The following is a 26,032-nucleotide window of genomic DNA, read 5'->3' on the forward strand; positions in this document are numbered from 1 at the left end:
AAGAATGTCAGTGCTTATGAGAATTAGGGGTAGAAATCATTGAAAAAATGGCTGGTGGTAGAAGCTCAGAGAAGGATGCCCATTAGTGGTACCCAGAGCTTTGCCTGATGGTGGTACAGTCTGGACTTCAGCATAAACATAGCAGCCAGTCAGAGGCAGAACTTTTTCCCCAGTGCCCACAGAACTCAGCTGACTAATGTGGGCTCCTGTGAATATTAGGAACAGAAATTGATATCTCGTGGAGACCTGAGGCTAGGATAAGAGAGTGAAAATAGAAAAATTTCATGTTCTAACAGGAGAAAAAGTGAGCTATGAAGACAGGCTTCCTCCACTTCCATTTCTCTTGGTCAATAGAATGAGGGGATAAACTGCAGAACTATCCTCTGGTTAATGAAAAATTCTGCAGAACAGACCAAAATGATTAGCTTAGTTATGTGAGAGAAGCCTCCAGGCGACACATTTTTCATTAAGTCATTTCCCATCCTGAACTGGAGAGGGAACAAATTGTGTGGAGAAAATCTGAGAAATTAGAAGGTACTTGAAGTATTCACAAGTAGTAGCTTGTTCCACTTGAGTGCATAGAAGTGTAGAGTACAGTGGTTGGGATTTGATAAGAAGGGAAGTTGTGGTTTTGGGATTTCTATACTTTATTTCAGGGAGCGAGAAAGAATAGGTACCAAACTGGAGCTTTACTGCAGCCTTTAGCTGTTATTTTAGGTGAGGTTATTAGGTTATTTAGGTTATTTTAGGTGAGGCCTTCCCATGGAGGGGAGACGTGGCGTTTTGGCTAATAAGTGTTCTTGAATTAATGAATTCAAGTGGGGTTAGGTTTAGCTGGGCTTTTTCCTAAACCCACTTGCAGGAAAGAAAGATGGTAGTAATCACTATAGTGATAAATCATAAATGGAGGTGACCGTAAGTGTGGCATTTGCCAGTACATATGGCGGAACAGTGGACAGCACTTTCTTGATTGCGTTTTTGTCATTTGAGAATGTCTGTAGAGAACAGAAGAGAAGCAGAGTATTGAGGGGGAAAATGCCATGCTGAGAAGCAGGAGACTTCAGTTCTAGGCCTAAGCCTTTTAGTAACTTCTGTCCAAGTGGGCAAATCACCAGGCCAGATGCTTTTACAGACTAGGTCAATTAGTTATTTTCTGGGAGCTCTAAGGAGATGACAGCATCCTGCTTAAGTGAACATACCAGAATCACTTGGCACTTAGAGACCTGAGCTTATAGAATTACATGTGCTCTGTGTGTGTGCCCAAATGAGAATTATTGCTGTATTGAACTTTGTTACTAATGGGATATTGTCATATATTTGTTTCAGGGGTTTCAGGGTGTGTGGAGAGGTTGACAAGCATTGGACTAGATAATTTCTAAGGACTCTTCCAATCTGAAAAATTAAGATTTCCAGGAAATGGAAATTGGGCTTAGATGCCTTTCACAAAGGACTTTTTTTTTTTTGGGCCTGGCTGCTTGTAGGGCTTTCAAACTTTCACAGAAAATAAAAATAATGATAGTAAAAACAGGGATTTTAGACCTGAAAATTGCTGTAAATATTTGGAAGCCATGGTTAAACAGTGGGTAAATTCATATCTCTGGAGTGAATCACAATCTCATGTAATGAGGTAAAACATATTTTGGCAAATGGCTGCTGGGAGGATTGACTTTATTGAGACACAAGATGCTGCAGCCCTGTTTGTGTTGGTTCATTCCTCATTCCTTGGAATAGCTATTTTGTCAATTTAAATGCTGAATTAAACAATGAACTTGCTAACTATGAACTTGACTTCCTCCCTTCTTTCGTTAATGCTTCCCCACTTCTTGGAACAAAAATGCTCTTGGCTTGCTTTCTATTAATATTAAATATGTTGATCGTTGCCTTGTTAAATATACCACTAACTAAAGAAATTCATTCAGAGGAGCCATTTGTAAACCAAAAATATATCAATAAATTTTCAGTGCTACCAGAGAAATAGCACTGGAACATACATTTAATTTTCTCAGCAAGGCAATTTTTACTTCTATAGAAGGGTGTGATTCGTGGATGGAGCAATGGTGAGAGCACACCTGAACAAGGAAGGAGAAGGGATTCTTATTCCTGATGCAGGTAGCACCTACTGCTGTGTCATTCCCTTGTTGTCTAGGGTTGGACCACACAGTCTAAGCTAATTCCGATCTGCTATTTTAAAGAGAACAGGGGTACCAGCCAGAGTGGCAGGGTGAGTAGTTTGGCAGGAAGGGCAGTTACAGAACAGGTGACTCAGGATGAGTCAGGATGGAGCAGGTGACCAGGGGTGACTCAGGTCAAAGCAGATGACCAGGGGAACAGATTTGAACTATTGATTAGAACTGGTGAGATACTAGATACTAGATACTGGATACTAGATACTGATACTAGAGACAAGGGGGCGAAGAGTACCAGGAAGTTAAACCTTAAAATGGAGAATCAAAGAATAAGAGAGCTGACCATACTGACATAGTGATTCTTTGAAGAGAAACTTGGAGTTCACTATATCTAACAAAAAATAAAATTCAGGCCAGGCGTGGTGGCTCATGCCTGCAATCCCAGCACTTTGGGAGGCCGAGGTGGGCGGATCACAAGGTCAGGAGATCGAGACCATCCTCGCTAACATGGTGAAACCCCGTCTCTACTAAAAATACAAAAAAATTAGCTGGGTGTGGTGGCGGGCACCTGTAGTCCCAGCTACTCGGGAGGCTGAGGCAGGAGAATGGCGTGAACCTGGAAGGCAGAGCTTGCAGTGAGCCGAGATCACGCCACTGCACTCCAGCCTGGGCGACAGGGTGAGACTCCGTCTCCAAAAATAAAAAAAATAAAATAAAATTCAAAGGTCTCCCCAGCCCCCTCAACTATCTAAGTGGACTCCCTCCTCAGCCAGGGCACTCTAAAATTTAACCTGAAAGACTGGTTTGGGCCATGAAAGGAAGAGTAGTGGTCAGAGGGACAGGCCTCATTCTGTCTTTCCAGGGTTAACATCAGCACCAACCTTAAGGCTGATAAGAAACATTTACAATCCATTTTCTCTGAAGCTTGCTACCTGGAGGCTTCATCTGCATGATAAAACCTTGGTCTTCACAATCCCTTATCTTAATTCAGACATTGCTTTCTACACATAATAACTTTCAACCAATTGCCACTCAGACTATGTTTAAATCTACCTATGACCTAGAACCACCCCCCAGTTCTGTAGTAGGACTTTTCCTTAGTTCAGCTAAAGACAGGGTCCTTGTCACGTGACCACAAAAAATTAGGCTTGCGGACAATTTGAAGGGTGAGAAAAATGGAATTTATTGGGCAAAAAGGCAAAAATAAAGGGAAACAGGGACTATCAGCAGAGTGAGAGTCCTGCTACCATAGCCTTCCTGCCTTGCGGACTGAATTCCAGGTTCCGCCCCAGAACAGGAGAGGCCAGTCTCCTCCCTGCTGCAAAAGGCAGGAACTTTCTGAGGCTTCACCCCAGTGTGCACTCCGCCCAGTGCACAGGCCAGTTGGGGTTTCTCGGGGACCCCTTTATACTTGGCTGTCTCAATTCAAGTTGTCCTGCCCTTCCAGATCGAATGCCCCAACATAAATCTTCTTTTTTTTTTTTTTTTGAAACAGCCTCACTCTGTCACCCAGGCTGGCGTGCAGTGGTGTGATCTCTGCTCACTGCAACCTCCCAGGTTCAAGCAGTTCTCCTGCATCAGCCTCTCAGGTAGCTGGGACTACAGGTGCATGCCACCATGCCCAGCTAATTTTTTTGGAATTTTTAGTAGAGATGGGGTTTCGCTATGTTGGCCAGGCTGGTCTCGAACTCCTGACCTCAAGTGATCTGCCTGCCTTGGCCTCAGTGTCACGCGCGTCCGTGTGAAGAGACCACCAAACAGGCTTTGTGTGTGCAATAACACTTTTTAATCACCTGGGTGCAGGCGGGCTGAGTCCAAAAAGAGAGTCAGCGAAGGGAGATGGGGTGGGGCCATTTTATAAGATTTGGGTAGGTAGTGGAAAATTACAGTCAAAGGGGGCTGTTCTCTGGCTGGCAGGGGTGGGGGGTCACAAGGTGCTCAGTGGGGGAGCTTTTGAGCCAAGATGAGCCAGGAGAAGGAATTTCACAAGGTAGTCATCAGTTAAGGCAGGGACCGGCCATTTTCACTTCTTTTGTGATTCTTCACTTGCTTTGGGCCATCTGGACATATGTGTGCAGGTCACAGGGGATACAATGGCTTAGCTTGGGCTCAGAGGCCTGACATTCCTGCCTTCTTATATTAATAAGAAAAATAACATAAAATAGTATCGAAGTGTTGGGGCAGCAAAAATTTTTTGGGGGGTGGCATGGAGAGATAATGGGCGATGTTTCTCAGGGCTGCTTCGAGCAGGATTAGGGGCAGTGTGGGAACCTAGAGTGGGAGAGGTCAAGTTGAGGGAGGATTTTGTAGTAAGGGGTGATATTGTGGGGTTGTTAGAAGGAGCATTTGTCGTATAGAATGATTGGTGATGGCCTGGATGCAGTTTTGTATGAATTGAAAAACTAAACGGAAGACACAAGGTCCGAATAAGAGAAGAAAAACAGCTATTAAAGGACTAAGAATTGGGAAGGTCCAGGACATCCAATTAGAGAGTGCCCAAGGAGGTTCAGCATAGCCCTGCCAGCAAAGATTATTTACTTTAAGAGGGAGTTAAGAGTGGCAGTTTGGGGATAGCACCAGGAGATATCAGCTGTGATGGCTTGGAGAAACAGTGTAAACCGGCAGTGTAAACAAGAGCAGGGCATTTATGAGTAGTTGAGAATGGTGAATAGGAGTATGACTAGACAGAAGATAGTAGGGATGACAAGTTTTTGGGGCACAGTCCAAGTTGGGCTGGTGTCTGGAATGAGACTGGGGCCTAATAAAAAGGAGCGTTCATACAGGAGCTCAAATGGGCTGTACCCTGTAGCATTCCAAGGACAGGCCCGAATTCTGAGAAGGGAAAGTGGTAAAAGTATTGTCCAGTCCTTTTTAAGTTGGTGGCTGAGCTTGGTGAGGTGTGTTTTTAAAAGACCATTAGTCCGTTCTACCTTTTCTGAAGATTGAGGATGGTAAGGGGTATGAGGGTTTCACTGAATAACAAGAGCCTGAGAAACTGCTTGGGTGATTTGACTAGTAAAGGCCGGTCTGTTATTGGACTGTATAGAGGTGGGAAGGCCAAACCGAGGAATTAAGTCTTACAGAAGGGAAGAAATGATTGCGGTGGCCTTCTCAGTCCCTGTGGGAAAGGCCTCTACCCATCTAGTGAAAGTGTCTACCCAGACCAAGAGGTATTTTAGTTTCTTGACTCAAGGCATGTGAGTAAAGTTAATTTGCCAGTCCTGGGCAGGTGCAAATCCCTGAGCTTGATGAGTAGGGAAGGGAGGGGGCCTGAACAATCCCTGAGGAGTAGTAGAATAGCAGATGGAACACTGAGAATTGATTTCCTTGAGGATAGATTTCCATGATGGAAAGGAAATGAGAGGTTCTAAGAGACAGGCTAGCAGCTTATAACCTACATGGAAGAGGCTATGAAATGACGACAGAATAGAATGGGCCTGTGAGCCTGGAAGGAGGTATTTTCCTTGGTCTAAGAACCATTTGCCCTATGTGGGAAGAGATTAATAGGTGGAAGTTTCAGTAGGGGAGTAGGTGGGAGTGACCAATGAGGAGAAAAACTGGCTGTGAGGGACAGAAGTTGGAATGCTAGTGGCTTTTTTAGCTACCTTATCAGCATAAGCATTGCCCTAAGCAATGGGATCTGATGCCTTTTGACAGCCCTTGCAGTGAATGACTCCAGCTTCCTCGGAAGTAAAGCAGCCTTGAGAAGAGTTTTTATTAAAGAGTAATTAATGATGGAGGACCCTTGCATAGTGAGGAAACCTCTTTTTGCCCATATAACGGCATGGTGGTGCAGGATATGGAAGGCATATTTAGAGTCAGTATAAATATTGATGCGTAGTCCTTTTGCAAGAGTGAGGGCCCAAGTTAAGGCAATGAGTTCGGCTTGCTGAGAGGTAGTGGAGTGGGGGCAGAGTGGTAGCCTCAATGATAGATGTGGAAGATACTATAGCATAGCCTGCCTTTGCTGGTGAGTGGTAATTAGGCCTGGTAGAACTGCCATCAATAAACCAAATGTGATCAGGGTGAGGAACAGGAAAGAAGGAAATATGGGGAAATTGGGTGAATGTCAGGTGGATCAGAGAGATACAGTCATGGGGGTCAGGTGTGGTATCTGGAATAATGTGGGAGCCTGGAATGAAGTCCAGACCGGGAACAATGGTAATTGTGGGAGACTCAACAAAGAGTGAGTATAGCTGAAGAAGCCAGGGAGCAGAAGGTATATGTGTCAGGTGTGAGGAAGAAAATAGATTTTGGAAGTTATGAGAGCTGTAGAGAGTGAGTTGAGCATAGTTTGTGATTTTGAGGGCCTCTAAAAGTATTAAGGCGGCAGCAGCCACTGCACGCAGACATGAGGGCTAGGCTAAAACAGTAAGGTCAAGTTGTTTGGATAAAAAGGCCACAGGGCATGATCCTGGTCCTTGTGTAAGAATTTCGACCGCACAGCCCTGCACTTCAGCTGTATGTAATGAAAAGGGAGTGAGTGATGAGTTAGGGAGAGCTAGTGTGGGAGCAGCTTCTAAAGCTGTCTTCAAGGAATGGAAAGAGGAGTAGGGAAAGGATTTAGGATCTATGGAGTCAGCTAGGTTTCCTTTTGTGAGTTTATATAATGGTTTTGTTAGGATGGCAAAACCAGGTATCCAAAGGCGAAAGTGTCCAACCATGCCCAGGAAGGAAAGGAGTTGTTTTGTAGAAGGGGTTGGGGTTTGAGAGATCAGTCGGACACGATCAGCAGGGAGAGCACGTGTGTTTTTATGAAGAATTATGCCGATATACGTAACAGATGAAGAAATTTGGGCTTGACTGAAGTAATGGGGGCTGTCTGTGAAGTCTTGCGGCAGTACAGCCCAGGTAATTTGCTGGGCCTGATGGGTGTCAGGGTCAGTCCAAGTGAAAGCGAAGAAAGGCTGGGATGAAGGGTGTAAAGGAATAGTAAAGAAAGCATGTTTGAGATCCAGAACAGAATAATGGGTTGTGGAGGGAGGTATTGAGGATGGGGGAGTATATGGGTTTGGCACCACAGGGTGGATAGGCAAAACAATTTGGTTGATAAGGCACAGATCCTGAACTAACCTATAACGCTTGTCTGGTTTTTGGACAGGTAAAATGGGGGAATTGTAAGGAGAGTTTATAGGCTTTAAAAGGCCATGCTGTAACAGGCAAGTAATAACAGGCTTTAATCCTTTTAAAGCATGCTGTGGGATGGGATATTGGCATTGAGCAGGGTAAGGGTGATTAGGTTTTAATGGGATGGTAAGGGGTGCATGATCAGTCGCTAAGGAGGAAGGAGAGGTGTCCTATACTTGTGGGTTAAGGTGGGGAGATACAAGGGGAGGATGTGAAGGAGGCTTTGAACTGGGGAAAAGGGTGGCAATGAGGTGTGGCTGTAGCCTAGGAATAGTCAGGGAGGCAGATAATTTAGTTAAAATGCCTAGACCTAATAAGGGAGCTGGGCAGGTGGGGATAACGAAAAAGAGTGCATAAAAGAATGTTGTCCAAGTTGGCACCAGAGTTGGGGAATTTTAAGGGGCTTTGAAGCTTGGCTGTCAATACCCACAACAGTTATGGGGGCAAGGGAAACATGCCCTTGAAAAGAAGGTAATGTGGAGTGGGTAGTCTCCGTATTGATTAAGAAGGGGACGGACTTACCGTCCACTCTGAGAGTTACCCAAAGTGTCTGTGATGGTCCAAGAAGCTTCCGAGGCAATTGGACAGCATCAGTCTTCAGCCGCTAAGTCAAGAAGATCTGGGAAGGAGTCAGTCAGAGCCTTGGGCCGGTTGGGACAGTCCAATTTCCAGTGGGGTCCTGTACAGATGGGACATGGCTTAGGAGGAATCCCGGGCTGCGGACATTCCTTGGCCCGGTGACCAGATTTCTGGCACTTGAAGCAAGTTCCTGGGGGAGGTGGTCCTGGAGGAACGCCTGGCCGCTGCGGTTTAGGTGTTTAGAAGTTCTTGTGTGCTGGAGATGTGGCTGGGGTTTCTCTCACAGTGGAGACAAAGAATTGCAATTCAGAAATACGTTGCTACTTGCCTGCCTCTACTCTATTATTGTACACCTTGAAGGCAAGGTTAATTAAGTTCTATTTGGGGTTTGAGGGCCAGAATTTAATTTTTGGAGTTTTATTTAATGTTGGGAACCGATTGGGTAATACACTGTATATTGAGAATAAGACAGCCTTCTGACCTTTCAGGATCTAGGGCTGTAAAGCATTTAAGGGTTGTTGCCAAATGGGCCATGAACTGGACTGGGTTTTTTATATTTGATGAAAAAGAGCCTAAACGCTAACCAATTTGGGAGAGGTCAGATAAATAAAAAGGAGCATTAACCTTGACTATGCCTTTAGCTCCAGCCACCTTTTTAAGAGGAAATTGCTGGGCAGGTGAGGGAGAGCTAGCCATGGTACGAAACTGTAAGCCAGACCTGGTGTGAGGAGGGGAGGTGATAAAAGGATTATAGGGTAGGGGAGCGGAGGCTGAGGAAGAATTGGGACCTGGCTCAGCCTGGTGAGGAGCAGCCTGGGGAGGAGGGGAGAGGTCAGATGGGTCCATAAAAAAGGAAGATTGGAAAGACTCAGCAATACTTGGGGTTGGGACTGAGGGGACAGGCGGGAGGGAAAGAAGGAAGATTTGGGACAAGTTGTATTGGGAACAGAGACTAGGGAGGGACCAATGTGTAAAAGAATGCCTGGACATCAGGCACCTCAGACCATTTGCCCATTTTACGACAAGAATTATCTAGATCTTGTGGGATGGAGAAATTGAAAGTGCCGTTTTCTGGCTTTTTGGAATCATTGTCAAGTTTGTATTGGGGTCAAGCAGTATTGCAGAAGAAAATAAGGCATTTAGGTTTTAGGTCAGGTGTGAGTTGAAGACGTTTTAAGTTCTTGAGAACACAGGCTAAGGGAGAAGAAGGAGGAATGGAGGGTGGAAAGTTGCCTATAGTGAAGGAGGCAAGCCTAGAGAAAAGAGATGGTAGAGACATGGAGAGAAGGGGTGGGGGTGCTTGCCCCCCAGGAAAGTGGAGAGGAAAGAGAGGGTAGAGACATGGAGAGAAGGGGTGGGGGGGTGCTTGCCTCCCAAGAAAGTGGAGAGAAAAGAGAGGGTAGAGACACGAAGAGAAGGGGTGGGCGGTGCTTGCCCCCCCAGGAAAGTGGAGAGAAAAGAGAGGGTAGAGACACGGAGAGAAGGGGTGGGGGGTGCTTGCCCCCCAAAATGTGGTGGTTGCCACTAAGGGTGAAGGATCTAGGAAGGCGTCCCCACGGTGATCAGACACCTCTTAAACATGGGTGAATAATCAAGCAGGCATCCCCGCAGTGATTAAACACCAAGGGAAGGTTGTCTTCCTGCGTCCGTGACTGGCGCCGGAGTTTTGGGTTCACGGATAAAACACGTCTCCTTTGTTTCTACCAGAAAAGGAAAGGAAGTGAAATTAAGAGAAGGGAGAGACTGAAAGATGGCACCAAGACTGAAAGGAGAAAGAGGTTGAGGGATAGTGAGAGAGGTTGGAGAAGAGAGTAAAAAGAGGCAGCTTACCTGATTTAAAATTGGTGAGATGTTCCTTGGGCTGGTTGGTCTGAGGACCTGAGGTTGTAGGTGGATCTTTCTCATGGAGCAAAGAGCAGGAGGATGGGATTGATCTCCCAAGGGAGGTCCCTTGATCCGAGTCATGGCACCAAATTTCACTCGTGTCTGTGTGAAGAGACCACCAAACAGGCTTTGTGTGAGCAATAAAGCTTTTTAATCACCTGGGTGCAGGTGGGCTGAGTCCGAAAAGAGAGTCAGCGAAGGGAGATAGGGGTGGGGCTATTTTATAAGATTTGGGTAGGTAGTGGAAAATTATAGTCAAAGGGAGTTGTTCTCTGGCTGGCAGGGGTGAGGGTCACAAGGTGTTCAGTGGGGGAGCTTTTGAGCCAAGATGAGCCAGGAGAAGGAATTTCACAAGGTAATGTCATCAGTTAAGACAGGGACCGGCCATTTTCACTTCTTTTGTGATTCTTCACTTGCTTCGGGCCATCTGGATGCATATACATGCAGGTCACAGGGGATACTATGGCTTAGCTTGGGCTCAGAAGCCTGACACAATGTAAATCTTAAATGTATTGATTGCTGTTATTATGTCTCCCTAAAATGTATAAAAGCAAGCTGTACCCTGACCATTTGGGGCACAAGTACTCAGGACCTCTTGAAGCTGTGTCATGGCTGTGTCCTTAACCTTGGCAAAATAAACTTTCTACATTGAATGAGACCTATCTCAGATATTTTGGGTTCACACATTTGACCTAAAAATTCCTGAACGCAAGTTGGTGTACTTTTTACTAGTGTAGGAGGCAGTGCTGTATATTTGTCCTTTGCATTTGATAGTAGAATTTTTTGCTGTTTTTCTTTTGCTAAACTTTTCACCATCAGCAATGCAGATGTTGAAATTTTAATGCAATTGCATCTGTGGCCCTTATTTTCACTCACATCTTCTAAGCACTCTAAGGGGCATTGAAATGAAGACAGCCACCACTTAATATATGGTTGTCAATAGGATTTCTTCCTGACCGTTTATGCTTTCATGACATTAGGAAACTTCTTTGTTGCATTGGGCTTGGGAGAGGTGAGAAGATACAAATTTCTTTGGTAGCAGGTAGTGCATGATGGTGTGGTTTGGAGAACAAGAAGAGATAACCTTGTTTGGTTAAATGGGGAAGACCAGACTGGTAGGCCCTAAAATCCTTTTAAAAATCATTAACATTTTCATTGTTCCCTTGGCTTTCTGACCTGTTACACTGCATACCTTCTATCCAAATGGAGATTCTGTCGGCCCAAAAGATCAAGCATTCTTCCTTAGCAAGATGCATTTCCTCCTGCTGGATCAGCTGTCTTTCTGTCAGAAAGGCAGAGCTGGTCACTATTTTCCCATTATCTGTTTGGGTAGGGAGTCTGGGAAATGGGGAGGGCTATGCAATATATAGTTTAGAAAAGCTCTCTCCCTCTGCACACACTTTTAAGATTCATTTTTGTCTTTGCTTCCATTTCTTTCATTCCTATTGCTCCATGGGCAACCATGGGCACAGCCACTGGCAATATCATGATTAATTATTCTAGGAAGCCTGGATAAGTTGAAGTGGTTGTTATAAATGTCTAAACTTGAAATCTATTTTGTTTAAAGCAAAGACTGTGTTTGCATGCACCAAGGGAAAAGCTGGTGGTAGAAACTGCTGTACAATTTGCCTCTAGACTGTAGTTGGAAATATTCTTTTTGGGAAATAGGACAGATCAAGGTGGTTTTTCTCTCCATGTAAAGTTGCTGTTGGAATAATATCTTATTTTACAGTCCTAAAGTAATAAATAAAACATTTATGACTTGGAATAAATTGAGAGCATCCCATTACCTATAGTAGCAGGCATGTTCTTATTCTTTTCAAGCCTCAGGCAGAGTGACATCAGCAGATTTTTTTCATTTTCTAATCCAGAGCCTTCTAATTTCTTTCTGTCAAAGAACCTGCATTTTAATACCGAGCAGATCTGCAGGGACCCTTTTTGATATGACTACGTTTTGTAGCACCTCTTTTAAATTGTATTTAACTTCAGTTCTCAGAAGACAGCATGGCGTAGTGGAAAGAACATGGGCTTAGAATTTATAGAGTGTACTTTTTTTTTGGTTGGCTTGGAAATGAGGTCTTCAGTTCACATTCAGATTCTTGACTCATTAGTAATCTGGAATTTTCTGATGACCACACTCAGAGTTCTTCTAGCTACAGGGCCACTTCTTGTGGTGCTTCTTGGTGTGTCAAAAGGAACTCCCCGCTTAGCCTCTTTAGAGGGTACTTCTTCCATTACACTCTACACACCCACACACCCTGGGAGTTTCTTGATCTGGTAATGTTTTTGTGTGTTTGGAATTTTTTAGTTTTTCATCCTGTACTACACCATAATGACTCTTACCCTTGCCCTTTGGTGATTATCACATTGGAGAACCATCCCCGCTCATCTGTGCTTTCAGAATGCCAAATCCTCATACAAAGAATAACCTTCAGTTTCTCCTGCAGGACAAAGCATGCCTGTCTGAGCACAGTGAGTCAATCTCTCCTGTTCAAACATTTGCCACTTATTTATTAAACAAGTATTTACCAAGTACCCTCTATCTACGAGTGTGTGCTGTGGGCTGTGGATGAGAAAATGGTGAATTATCCATGATTTCAAGAAGTCTATAATCTAGGAAGGAAAATAAGAAAAGCAGTTTTTGTGTGGTGGGGTAAGGGCATGGGTTGTATTGTGCTTGGCCTTTTTTAAAAAGGAAGGGATAAAATGATCCAATCCTTGAAGATGTAAAGTTTGTTGTGTCTCTTAAGAACAGCAACACATGCAGTTTGCCAAGAGCAGAAGCAGCATCAAGGGGGAATGGTGGAAGATAAGGAAAATTTTTCCTCAGTTATCTACCTGATTTTTCCTTTGACTTTCAAATGAAGTACAGGGTCATTTTATTTGAGATTCATTTTGTATTCTCTGTCAACTGTCCATGATCAGGGTATCTCTTCCTCCTACTTTTCACCCTACTCGTATAGATCATCATATCCACTCTCCTTCTATCAACATATAGCTAAGATTGCTGTACAGAACTTCAGACCTGCATTTCCAGCTGTGGCCTAGACACCTCCACCTGGGTTCTCACCCCACCTTGGATAGACAGACCCAGAACTAAGCTCAGTTTCCTCTCTCTCACACCTGCACTTTCTGCTTCATTCCATCTCTGTGAATGGTACTGCCTTCCAGCAATTGCTTAATGCAGGATGTGGGCGCTATCTTTGACCCCTCACCTTTTCTTTAATTCCCACCAGCCATCCCTCAAATTTACCTCCTGAATATCTGCTGAATCTGTCCTCTTCTCTGTTTCCTCTCTGCCACCATCCTAGTTCCAGTCATCATCACCGACTGTCACTGAGGGAGCCTCTGAAGTTTCACTAGATTCAGTCTTACCTCTGACCAATGCCTTCTTCACACACTGCAGCCAGAATAATCCCTCCAAAATGTAAACCTGGTCACATCAATTCTCTTAAAACCTGTTAATGGCTCCTTATTGCCCTTAGGGTAAAATCCAAATTACTTAAATAGCTGAAAATGTCCTTGGTGACCTGGCCTTTACTGGCTCCTCCCACAGCGGGTGGCCTCCAGCGGTTCCGAGCTACTTTCTCTTTCCTAAATTGGCCATGTTCTAGCACTTGCAGGCTTTGACATGCTGTTTCTCTTGCCTAGATTCTACTCCCTATTTTTGCCTGGCTACTTTTTATTTTTCCCCTAGATCTCAGCTTCAATGTCATATCCTGTAAAAAGCCTCTAATTCTCTCAAAAGTAGGTTAGATGCCCCCATTATTTGCCCTTTTATGGATTACCTAAAAGTGAAATTGCATCATGATTACCTGTTGAATTGTCATCGTTCCCTACTAAACTATAAACTTCACTAGGACAGGGAATGTTGGGCTTATTCACCAGCGTGTCCAAGACACCCAGCACAGTGCCTGGCATATGATTTATCAAGAAACATGTTTTACTATGCCACCAATATTTACCAAGAACTGTTCTTCTTTACCACTTGATCCTAAGCTTCTTCAGGGCAGGACCAAATCATATTTGTGTGCCATAGGCAGCACTTTGTGTTAAATGAGTTTGTTTCAACAACTACCTTCAGAAGCATTATTGCATCTGACCTTTTAAAAAATATTATGTGAATATAAATTGAAAAATTTAAATTAGATGAGACTATGCAATTTAAAAAATGTGCTATAAAACATACAACTAAATGAGTAATTGCCCATTGAGTATTGTCTGAAGTTTAGAAGAAAAAGCATCTGCTTAGGGCCAGGCTGGCATGGGTCTGAATTCTGACCCTACTGTTAGCAGAAAGAGGTCCCAATCCAGACCCCAAGAGAGGGTTCTTAGATCTTGCACAAGAAAGAATTCAGGGCGACTCCATAGAGTGAAGTGAAAGCAAGTTTATTAAGATAGTAGGCCAGGCACAGTGGCCACACCTGTAATCCCAGCACTTTGGGAGGACAAGGCAGGCGGATCATGAGGTCAGGAGTTCAGTTCAAGATCAGCCTGGCCAACATGGTGAAACCAATACAAAAATTAGCTGGGTGTGGTGGTGCACACCTGTAATCCCAGCTACTCGGGAGGCTGAGGCAGGAGAATCACTTGAACCCGGGAGATGGAGGTTTCAGTGAGCCGAGACAGCGCCACTGCACTCCAGCCTGGGGGACAGAGTGATACTTCGCCTCGGAAAAAAAAAAAAAAGAAAGTAAAAGATTAAAAGGTTGACTACTCCATAGGCAGAGCAGCAGCATGGACTACTCAGGTGCTTATACTTGTTACTTCTTGATTATATGCTAAACAGGGGGTGGATTATTCATGAGTTTTTTCAGAAAGGGATGGGCAATTCCCAGAACTGAGGATTCCTCCCCTTTTTAGACCATACAGCTTAACTTCCGGATGTTGCCATGGCATTTGTAAACTGTCATGGTGCTGGCAGGAGTGTCTTTTAGCATGCTAATGTATTCTAATTAACATATAATGAGCAGTGAGGACACCAGAGATCACTCTCATCGCCATCTTGGTTTTGGTGGATTTTGGTTGGTGTCTTCACTGAAGGTTGTTTTATCAGCAAGGTCTTTATCAGCTATGTCGTATGCTGCCCTCCTATCTCATCCTGTGACTTAGAATGCCCTACCTCCTGGGAATGCAGCCCAGTAGGTCTCAGCCTCTTTTTACCCAGACCCTACTCAAGATGGAGTCACTCTGGTTCAAATGCCTCTGACACTACCACTTAGTAACTCTGTGTTTTTGGGCACGCCACTTTCCTTCTCTGAGTCTTGGCTTCCTAATCTGTAAAATGAGAATATTTTCTGTTACCTGATAATGCCTACCTTGCAAGGTTGTTACAAAGATTAAAGGTTTATGAAAACAACTGCCATAGTACTTGGTACAAGGTAGTTGCTCCATGAATTTTAAGTTTTGTCTTTTATTCTGACAATGCTGATATTACTGAAATATTTTTGGAATTTCTTTGCTGAGATAGTTTTCAGAGCTTGCTATAGATCATCAGACTATCTCAATGGGAGAAATCTTTTTTCTTTGAGGATGTGTTTGATTTTTAGGAATAGTCGGGATCAGATAGCAAGATCAAGATGGTTAACACCATTTTTGATATTAAACAAAGTTAAGTATGATTTTTTTTTTTTTTTTTTTGAGACGGAGTTTCGCTCTTGTTGCCCAGGCTGGAGTGCAATGACGCGTTCTCGGCTCATTGCAACCTCCACCTCCTGGGTTCAAGCGATTCTCCTGCCTCAGCCTCTTGAGTAGCTGGGATTATAGGCATGTGCCACCATGCCTGGAAAATTTTGTATTTTTAGTAGAGACGGGGTTTCACCATGTTGGTCAAGCTGGTCTCGAACTCCCGACCTCAGGTGATCCGCCCATCTCGGCATCCCAAAGTGCTGGGATTACAAGCGTAAGTCACCGTGCCAGACCCAAAGTTAAGTATGATTATAATGAGGTCTTCTTTTGTAATATCAAAATTGGTGCATATTCTGGCTCTCTCACAGGTAGCATTGACAGGATATTCCATTTGGCACATTAAATTCAGGGAATTAACTATCACAGAATCTTTTTATTTTGAATAGCATTCTGATAAATTAATCAAAATTAATAAACTCAGGAGAGCTGAAATCTTTAATAATATATTTAATCACAAGCTAATAATCAGAATTTTACTTCTAGCAACAAAGAACTTAGGGAAAAAAATGATCTAAGGTGCTACCCCATATTCTTGTGCATATTCAGGGCTATTGTCTTTTCAGCTAGGTCCATGGAAATCAGTGTGCCTGAGCTGTGGCAAGGGTGATGTTCTTTATTAATCACCCAGAGGAGCCTGTTGCTTTTCGGAGACCTGTCCTTCATAGTAGAGGAGGAGCCTGGAAATGGGCAGGATATAGAGATGGGATTGTAGCTTTTACAGAAGCATAGAGGGCTTGTGCAGAAAAAATCCACAGGGCGAGCTTGTAGGAGAGATTGGAGGTACACGGTAATTAGTCTACTAAAGGAAAGCATTGAAAGCAGTGGCCGGTGGGAGCACAGTCCGGAGAGGCTGGAAGCTGCGTTCCCAGGGCCTGTGCAAGTTGGACTAGGGGTCAGCACAGTCCAGGGGGAGGGTCAGTGACAATGCCCAGGTTACTATGAGAAACCTCATATTATTTTGTTATCCAGAGGTTACTGTGGGTTAGTGTTTTACCTCTTTATTGTATATAAGGTCATAAATGCAAAGTATCTAGTAAGCTATAAGGAGTTAGTGACATGTTAATTATTTTCAAGATATTTCGCTAGTTTCTACCCTGAATTTACCTCATCTTGTAGTATATTTTTGTTGTTGTTACTGATGTTAGAATGATTCAGTGAGAGCATTTGATTGGGAGGGACACAAGAAGAAAAGTGAAACATGAATATGTGTTATTTCCTGTGGGTCATTCAAAAAAACATGAATATTTGTGAATACTGGGTGTGGAGGAAGAGAAGGTTGCACAACGCTCTTTGCCACCTGGGCACAGGGGAGCAGAGTTACTTAAGCCAATGGGGACTGGGCTGACTTGTGCTGGATTTCACAAGGGGTGAGTCTCCTGAAAATCTTTGTTATCAAACAACATCAGCTTTTGGGGTACTGATGTCATGATAATTTCAGTAAAACATGGTTCTTAAGTTTTTTTGTTTGTTTGTTTTTTTGTTTTTTGAGACAGAGTCTCGCTCTGTAGCTCAGGCTGGAGCGCAATGGCGTGATCTTGGCTCAATGCAACCTCCGCCTCCCGGGTTCAGGCAATTCTCCTGCCTCAGCCTCCCGAGTAGTTGGGATTACAGGCATGCACCAGCATGCCTGGCTAATTTTTGTATTTTTAGTAGAGACGGGGTCTCACCATGTTGGCCAGGCTGGTCACGAACTCCTGACCTCAAGTGATCCGCCCACCTTGTCCTCCCAAAGTGCTAAGATTACAGGTGTGAGCCACTGTGCCCTGCGGTTCTTAGGTTTCAGATTTCAGATTCACAGCGTCCATACTTCCCTGTGGATGGTGTTCTCTTAGTGAAGCCGCCTGCTTTGTGAACTTCAGGGGTTGTTCTGCAGCCTGGCTATGGAATCGCTGAGCAGCAGCCTTTGACAGCAACTCTGGCAAAAAGCAAAGCTTGCTTATTGTTTTTCATTCACTGTAAATGTCAAATCACCCAGAGGAGCCTGTTGCCTTTTGAATTCCTGTGAAAATGCAAAATTTAAAGTTTTCAATGTTATAAAAAAAGTCTAGAAAGAGAATATAAGCAAAATAACCTTTTTTCAAGTTTTTCTATAAATTGGTTATTGTTCATCTTTTCTGGGTATTTGATTTCTTAACTTTTGTTAACCACGTTGAAGTTACTATCTTAGCAGTGCCAGCAATGTGCATTAGCACAAGCTCTTAGATGAAGATTCTAGAGCCCCGTAGGTGACTGAAGCCATTTAAAATGCTTTTATGGGAGAAACCTATTTTAGAGACCTTGATGTTAAATAGGTGATCACGTTCTGACAGAATGCTTTCATTTTTGGAAGCCAAAATTTCGCCTTATGACAAAATTCTCCATTTATGATTTATTGTCTGACAGTGATATAAAAAACAAGTGATTTAGATAAGACAGTAGCAGAAGAAACTTAATTTCAAATTTACTTGTGGCAAATGACCTAATTTCCACTGGGTAAGAAAAATGCAGGATATGTATATTAGTTTTCTGTTGTTACCTTAACAAATTACCACAAATTTAGTGGTTCAACACACCACAAATTTCTTGTCTTGCATTCTGTGAATTAGAGGCCCAAAGCAGTTCTCACTGGGCTAAGACAAAGTGTGGCAAGGGCTACGTTCCTTCTGGAGGCTCTAGGGGAGAATCCTTTTGCTTTTCCAGCTTCTAGAGGCCACCACATTCCTTGACTCTCTTCAGAGCCTTCTTCCATCTTCACAGCTGGCAAGGTTGCATTTTTCTGACCATTCTTCCATAATCACGTCTGCCTCTGATCACAACCACGAAACTCTCTGTTTTGGGACTTTTGTGGTTAGATTGGGCCCATCTGGATGATCCAGGACGATCTCCCATGTCAGGGTCCTAAATTTAATCATGTCTGTAAAATCCCTCTTGCCATGTAAAGTAACATATCCTCAAGTTCTGAGGATTCGGATGTGGAAATTTTGGGGGGATGTGGCATTATTCTGGTTACCATAATATGGAAATATTTAACACAAACTTTTATTCGGAGGATGTATTTTTCAAATGTGATGATAAGTTGTTATCAAGTTTTTTTTGTTTTTTTGTTTTTTGTTTTTTTCAGCAGAGTCTCGCTCTGTCGCCCGGGCTGGAGTGCAATGGCATGATCTCAGCTCACTGCAACCTCTGCCTCCCAGGTTCAAGCGATTCTCCTGCCCCAGTCTCCCGAGTAGTTGGGATTACAGGCACCCACCACCATGCCTGGCTAATTTTTGTATTTTTGGTAGAGAGGAGGTTTCACCATGTTGGCCAGGCTGGTCTCGAACTCCTGACCTCAGGTGATCTGCCCACCTCAGCCTCCCAAAGTGCTGGGATTACAGGCGTGAGCCACCACGCCCGGCCTGTTATCAGGTTTTTAAGGAACTTTCACTAGGGTGTTTTTAGAGAAGAGGTGCCTATATCAAAAAATTAAAAAGCTCACAAATTTTGTTTGGATCATAATCTATTAAAGCTAATGATTATTCTCTTTTGCTTACTTTGATAGTGATAACCTACTAAGGAGAGCAGCCTGTCAAGAAGCTCAGGTAATACTATTTAATGTGATGAAATTAAGCCCCTCCTTATCTTCATTGTGCAGAAAACTTAAGCTCTTTCAGGGGACTCTCACAGTGTCTTGCATCTGTGCAGTTTGGCTATTTTTTAGCACTATCAGGATGAATCACGCTGGGAGCCAACTCTGAGTAGAACTCCAGGAAGTTAACCATCTGGTGAAGAGCAGTTCTGACGCCCACCCCTGTAGACTGTTTGTTTCTGGATTGGTCCCAAGAACACAGAACTGGACTGGTAGAAGCTCTGGGAATTTGTTTGTGTCTGCAGTTGTCTTTGTAGATCTGTCTAACCCCTGAATCATCCCTGATCTGAATAACCCCTAAGAATATCAGTTCAGAACAAGTGTTACCTCTAAAAGTCAAATCTTCTTAAAATTGTTGATTCATATTTTTAAAGCTCATCTCCAAGTTCAACTGATCCATATCATGTACACTGTTATATTCCATGAGATTTTACTTAAATATTCATTTATATGGCTAATTATAGCTGGATTATAATATTTGTCCTTTCAAATATAAGACAGCATTTTTGCCCCCCCACTGCAAAAATGTGCATTATACCTTTCAGATGAAATTCTGAGACTGAGTTGCCTTTTTGTTTTATATCATTTGAGCTTATGATGTCAGAAATACCAAAATAGAAACATGAAAATCAAAAGTGGCAAATGTGTGAAGCATTTAGTAATAAAAATAGGTGGCAGACCTCATGTTTGTTTCTGAAATGTTTTAATGGATGACAGTGACAATAGATACTATAAATTAATTCCTCTCTTTAGCGATTGTTACAATAGATACTATATATTAATTCCTCTCTTTAGCAGTTGTTACAGTATATACTATAATTCCTCTTTTTAGCGATTGTTATGTAGCTGTTCTAAACCTGTGTTTTACGAATTTGATTACTTCTTTGTTTAAATGTATTATCTTTCATATGGCTCTAAGTTGTTTTAGAAATCAATTCAAATAAACTTTAATATTAAATTAAAGGTGATCCCTGTCCCAAGCCAATCATTAGCAACTGGAAAATCTTCCTGGAGTACAGTGGTGTGATGTTGGCTCACTGCAACCTCTGCCTCCTGGGTTCAAGCGATTCTCCTGCCTCAGCCTCTTGAGTAGCTGGGACTACAGGCACACACCACCATGCCCCGCTAATTTTTGTGTTTTTAGTAGAGATGGGGGTTCTCCATGTTGGCCAGGATGGTCTCGATCTCAACCTCGTGTTCCACCTGCCTTGGTCTCCCAAAGTGCTGGGATTACAGGCGTGAGCCACCACACCTGGCCCCTTTCTTTCTCTCTTTAAGGAAGAGTAGACCTGTGTGATTGTAGGGCCCTCCCTTTCTTGTTGAAAGTAAATGCCTCCACCTCTTCTAAATTCTCTCTCCTCATACTTTTTCAGGGATGATGTTCCTTTAGTTATTTTCTCCTTCTCATGTATTTCTTTCTTTCTTTCTTTTTTTAGACGAGTCTCGCTCTGTTGCCCAGGCTGGAGTGCAACGGCACAATCTCAGCTCACTGCAACCTCCGCCTCCCAGGTTCAAGTGATTCTCTTGCCTCAGCCTCCTGAGTAGCTGGAATTACAGGCACATGCCACCAAGCCTGGCTAATTTTTGTATTTTTAGTAGAGACGGGGTTTCACCATGTTGGTCAGGCTGGTCTCGAACTCCTGACCTTGTGATCCACTCGCCTTGGCCTCCCAAAGTGCTGGGATTACAGGTGTGAGCCACCTTGCCTGGCCTTATTTCTTTCTATTCTAATTCTCCACTTCCCCTGCATGTTTAGTTCCTTCCATCTCACAAATGGAAGTGGATCTGTCCTTATAGCCTCAGCTGGCTAATTTTCCTATCTGTGTACTTCCTTTTACAGTCTAAATTCTTGAAAACATGATATTTAATAACAAATCTCACATAAACTTAATGTAGCCTCACATAAACTCCTTAGCTCACTGCGAATCTGAGATTTGATTTGCAAGTAGGTACAAACTTTAGACACTAAGAAATGAGGGCAAGGAGGAATAATCTTACTACCATAGGTGTGGAATCTGGTAGGCCAGAGAGAATGGTTAGTGATATCATTTCTGCCACATTCCAGAAATAGTATAGATAGAAAAAGGAAAAATTACAGTATTTGGAGATTTAGCAGCAAAATGTTAAAGTCTAAGTAAGAATGAAAACAGAATAGAAATTATAATGTTCCAGAAACTTCTTACAAAGAAATAGTCTGTCTTTTTCTCTACTTTAGAAAAAAAGTATTTTTGTTTTTGTTTTTGTTTTTAAAGCAAGCAATAGACAATAATAAGAAAGGCTCCAAAATGAACTGTCAGGGAGATAGCAGATTTAGAGTAAGTTATTCATTAAAAAATATTTGCATTACTTTTTTTCCTCCTCGTATCTTTACTTTGTATTTCCATACTAGAATTCTGCTTTGTTGGTTCAGGCCTCCTCCCACCATTCAAGACCCCAATTTTTGCCCATTTTGGTACTTTCCTATTCTTATTCTGTTTGTTGACCATCATTTCCAATTCAGACATAATAGCAAGAGTTCCCATTCATTTCTCATTTGGACTCCTCACATCTAGTCCTCTGCCTTTTAATTCTACCTCATCCTTGATCCTCTCTTTAGAGGTTAGAGAGGCTTTGGAATTAGAAGATGTATATTCCAGGCTTGTAATTGATCAACTCTGTGACTTTCAGGAACTTAATCTTCCTAATTCTGGACTTTCTAATCTGGAAAACTGAGATTATTTTATACCTCCTTGGTTTCTGAGAACTAAGAATAATGTGTGTAAAAATGTCAAATAAAAGGTGCTTGGTACATATTAGTTACGTTTCTTTTCCCCTGCCAGTTGCTGCTATTTAATTATCATACAGGGTTGCAAAGAAGAGAAGGCAAATAGAGTATTCAGTTTATTTTGTATGTGTGTAAACATATGAAGATTAACTGGTAACACAAAGATTCTTCATGAACAAATTTTAGTGATGAGCTGGAAAGAATATTGTACTCTGAAAACTAAAGACATAGATTAAACTTCTCTCCTGACAGACTATGGCCTTACTAATTATATGTTATAATAAACCTAGCTATAGCTTATAGAGAAAATAAATGTTATTTGCCTCTAGTAGATAAAGCAGGATTTTTTTATTCCAATACAAAATACAGCTTATTGTCATTAACTAATGTTACTTTTTGTTGTTGTTGATGGTGTTTTCGTTAATATGAGATCATGAAAGAATATTTTTCCCCAAGGGTAGATACCTTATGTACTGCAAGTACATTTTTTTTGGAATGAAAGAATACATGTGACATTTACCAAATAAATGGACTTTTACTGAAAACTTTGCTCTTTTCTTTTTTAGGTGTTTGGCAATCAACTCATTCCTCCCAATGCACAAGTGAAGAAGGCCACTGTTTTTCTCAATCCTGCAGCTTGCAAAGGGTAGTTCCGTTTGTGACTTGTTATATACTTGCTTTTTCTAAGGGGGAAAGAAATCACGGACTATCAGGCAGCTAGTGAGATTGTGTGGAATTGGAAGAACTAGGTTTAGTACTCTTCTAGCAATAAGATTCATTTGTAATGTAGAAATAACAGTTAAATGAGAAATAACTATAAAACTAATGGATGCTTAGCAAACTTGTCTAATTGAAGTTTAATAATCATTCCATGATTAACACCTACAAAGATGTCTTATTTGCTTGGAAGTAGTCCCCTCGGGAGCGACTGCTGTACTGCTAGGACGTAAATCCTTAGGCCATCTCTGTCCACAGGATGTTCAGAAATGGCCAAGAATACTGTGGGCTTGGGAGATCAGAAATGTTCTTTCCAAAAGGGATGATCCTTGAGCTAGGCCTGGGAGGAAGCAGGCAGGAGAAGACTACCCATTCTTCTCAGCTCAGGAAACAGCCCATGGGACAGGGGCCTGGAGACAGGAGTGACCTAGTTATGGCTTTGTTATGACACAGGACAGCCTTTAACTGATCTGGCTGGCCTGGAAATGTCATGTGGGAATTGTGGGAATTAAGGTGTGAAGAATCGTTGAGACTTGGGTATATAATGATTTGATCATGGCAGTTCATTGATTATACAAATGAACCACACTAAAACGTGGAGAGGCTGTATGTGGGGGTGGGGAGTGGGTGTGTGGAGACTCAAAGTCTGTTAAGGAAAAATAAATAGGCAAAACATTTTTTTTACAATGTTAGATGTAACTATTATTCAATTGGAAAGGTGAATACAAAGACCTTGACGGCTTTAGAATAAATAATTAACATTTTATTTTGAAAAAATAGTCAGAATTAAAGGGTTGAGTGTTAAAAAGTGATATCTCTTATGTCCCTAATGTCCAGAACAATTCTTTTTGGCTTTTTGGGAATCAAAAAATTAGTAGTTTGGGTACAGTGGTTCACGCCTGTAATCGCAGCACTTTGAGAGCCTGAGGTGGGCAGATCACTTGAGCCCAGGAGTTTGAGACCAGCCTGGGTAACATGGTGAAACTCTGTCTCTACAAAAATACAAAAATTAGCTGGAAAAAATGCAAAAATTAGACACACGTGGTAGCATTTACCTGTAGTCGCAGCTATTTGGGAGGCTGAGGTGGGAGGATCACCTAAGCCCGGGAGGTTGAGGCTGTAGTGAGCCATGATCACGCAACTGCAGTCCAGCCTGGGCAATAGAGTGAGACCCTGTCTCAAAAAAAAAAAAAAAAAAAAAAAGAAAGAAAAAAGAAATTAGTAAATATGGATTAAATTGGATTCTATAAGATCTAAGTCAAATGACATTAAAGTAATAAGAACAACAACAAGAAAGATAGTTTGGGCTGAATTGTAAGTGGTAGGCATAATGTTGTCTGGAGTAAAACACAGGGTCTCTGAAGTCAGTTTTTCTAGTCATTTCTTGAGAGGCAGTGAGTGTGACTTCACAGACAGGAGGACACATCCTGCCTTATTTCTTTGTAATTCAGTGGTTTAATTCAGATTGTCTAAACAGACTATTCTGCCTAACTGAATCATATCTGCTGGGCTTTGTTAGAGCCGCTTCCCTCCCCCATAAACGCACCAGTCATAATGCCTATTGATCGTTTTTGTTTAATATTAATACTAAATCATACAACAAATCAACAAGCCCTAATATAACACAGTCAAAATACCTAAGATAAGTAAATTGTCAGTGGTGGCCCGTGGCTGAAGATAACAGAGAACTCAGCCTGGGTCTGGGAGTTTGAGGAATCTGGTCTGTTTACTGTTTTGCCACTTACTAGCTCTATGATATTGTGGGAGTTAATTCACTTCTTAAATCCCCAGGTTACTCATCTGTAAAATCAGAAAGGCAATAGTACATACTTTAAAAATTATTATGTGGAATAGGGACCTTTGGTATTAAATGAGATAATGCTTATTAGGCACTATTTCCATTTCATAATAAGCACACAATGTAAGAAATATAAACTGCTGAAATTGTTACTCTTGACTATGGGTTGGGTTCAGAACAGTCTTCACTTCGCTATCCCATCCTTCCCAGAAGCTCTTGTACCTCTCCTTCTACCTACTTCAGTGTAACTGTTCTATTCCTTTAGAGACCTAATAAATTAACAACCTGCTAATTTCTGATGAAACTTATGGCAATTTGTTTAAGCAATAACCAGTTATTTTGAGTTCCTGCTTCTAAGAGGTATCTACATATTTAAAATTAATAAGCAAATTTTTCAGAGCAATTTTAGGTTCTTTTTACATGTAAATATATTTGCATTTTTAAAGGTAGATTCTTGTTTAAAACTATAACATCTTTATCTAAAGGTAAGCTAAAATACTGCCACTGAAGGAAAGTCTTTTCTAAAGGCGTTATCTCCTTTAACAAGGTGAATCCCTGCGTGCTTCTGGGAAAGTCGGAAACTCTCCAGCATCCTTTCTTTTTCTCTTTTAAAAGCTTTCACTATTTAATTGCACTATTTTTGTCATCATAGCTCTGTCCTGACATATAATTTATAATTTATCATGTAGCTATTTCATTATGTAGTACTGGTTTAAAACTACATAAGAGCTTTAAGAAATAAGATAACTGTGTGTTTAGCATTAATAAATAATACATAAAAGAGTAATTATTTTTTGTGTGTGTCTGAGTCTGGAAATTGCTAAAAGTACCTAAGGTTTTTATTTAGCCTTGGTGTTATCTCACCCTTAATTATGTAATAAATAATTTATTTCTTACTAGTAACACTTGTTTTTCAATCTTTTATATAGAACATTAGAAGGAAAAAAGTCTTCACCTTCATTTTAGAGGTTTTCTGAACTTATAACATCATATAAAGATGTGAATAAAGACCCAAATATTCTAAACTGATTTCTTAAACTAACTCAGAGGAGGTTACAGATTTGTTGTGATTGATATGGCAGATTGAGACTTCTTCAGAATTTTGCTTTTAGGAAATAGATCTGATCCACTTCCAACTGATCCTTTCCTATCAATCTAGTAATGAAAGCAACCCTGGAAGGAGAATTGTTTGCAGTATCACTAGCTCAGTGCTTTAATGTTGGGTTAAGCCCCTAGAAATGGTGAGCTGGAAAGGAGAAATTATCATTTACCCTTTTGTGTTCATTCTAATAATCATTCAGAGCAGTAGAAAGGTAGAAAATATTTAATTTGCTTATAATACACTCAGGCCCTTGGTTTGAGATATTCTTTTGGATGGTTCTTGTGAAAATTTGTGCAAGCCTCTCAATTTCTATTTTAATTCACAATAAGAAGTGATTTGTGTTCTATATGCCATTTGGTGGTTCTTTTTAGTTTAAAGAATATTGAGCTTGGCCTGTGCATAACTATACGTGTTCCTCATTAGCTGCCTTTGTAGCTGAATATAAAATGTCTCTTCTATAAAATATCCTTAAATTCTTGTATAAAGTATCCTTAAGGTCAAAGGATACAGCCTTAGTTTAAAAATAAGACAGAGGACTGAGTAAATGTGGATATAAAAGTTAGGTGTTTGACATTGATTGAAAGTACTGGATTTTTTTTTCCTTATGTAATAGTTGAAATATTTGAGTAAAAGGTCAACT

General features: G+C 41.7%; 1 protein-coding gene across 3 annotated transcripts in view; it reads left to right on the plus strand.

Annotated features, from left to right (window-relative positions):
* The window catches only part of AGK (acylglycerol kinase), a 142,291-nt gene that overhangs the window by 62,075 nt on the left and 54,184 nt on the right, over window positions 1-26,032 (plus strand). For all 3 annotated transcript variants that reach the window (XM_004046327.4, XM_055346430.2, XM_019031215.3), the window contains 2 exons: window positions 18,925-18,964; window positions 22,342-22,421. In XM_004046327.4, coding sequence (XP_004046375.1) covers window positions 18,925-18,964; window positions 22,342-22,421 — 120 coding nt within the window. The remainder of the gene's footprint in view (window positions 1-18,924; window positions 18,965-22,341; window positions 22,422-26,032) is intronic.

The sequence above is a fragment of the Gorilla gorilla genome, chromosome 6 (genome assembly GCF_029281585.2).
Source record: "Gorilla gorilla gorilla isolate KB3781 chromosome 6, NHGRI_mGorGor1-v2.1_pri, whole genome shotgun sequence".
In the NCBI taxonomy this organism is placed as follows: Eukaryota; Metazoa; Chordata; class Mammalia; order Primates; family Hominidae; genus Gorilla; species Gorilla gorilla.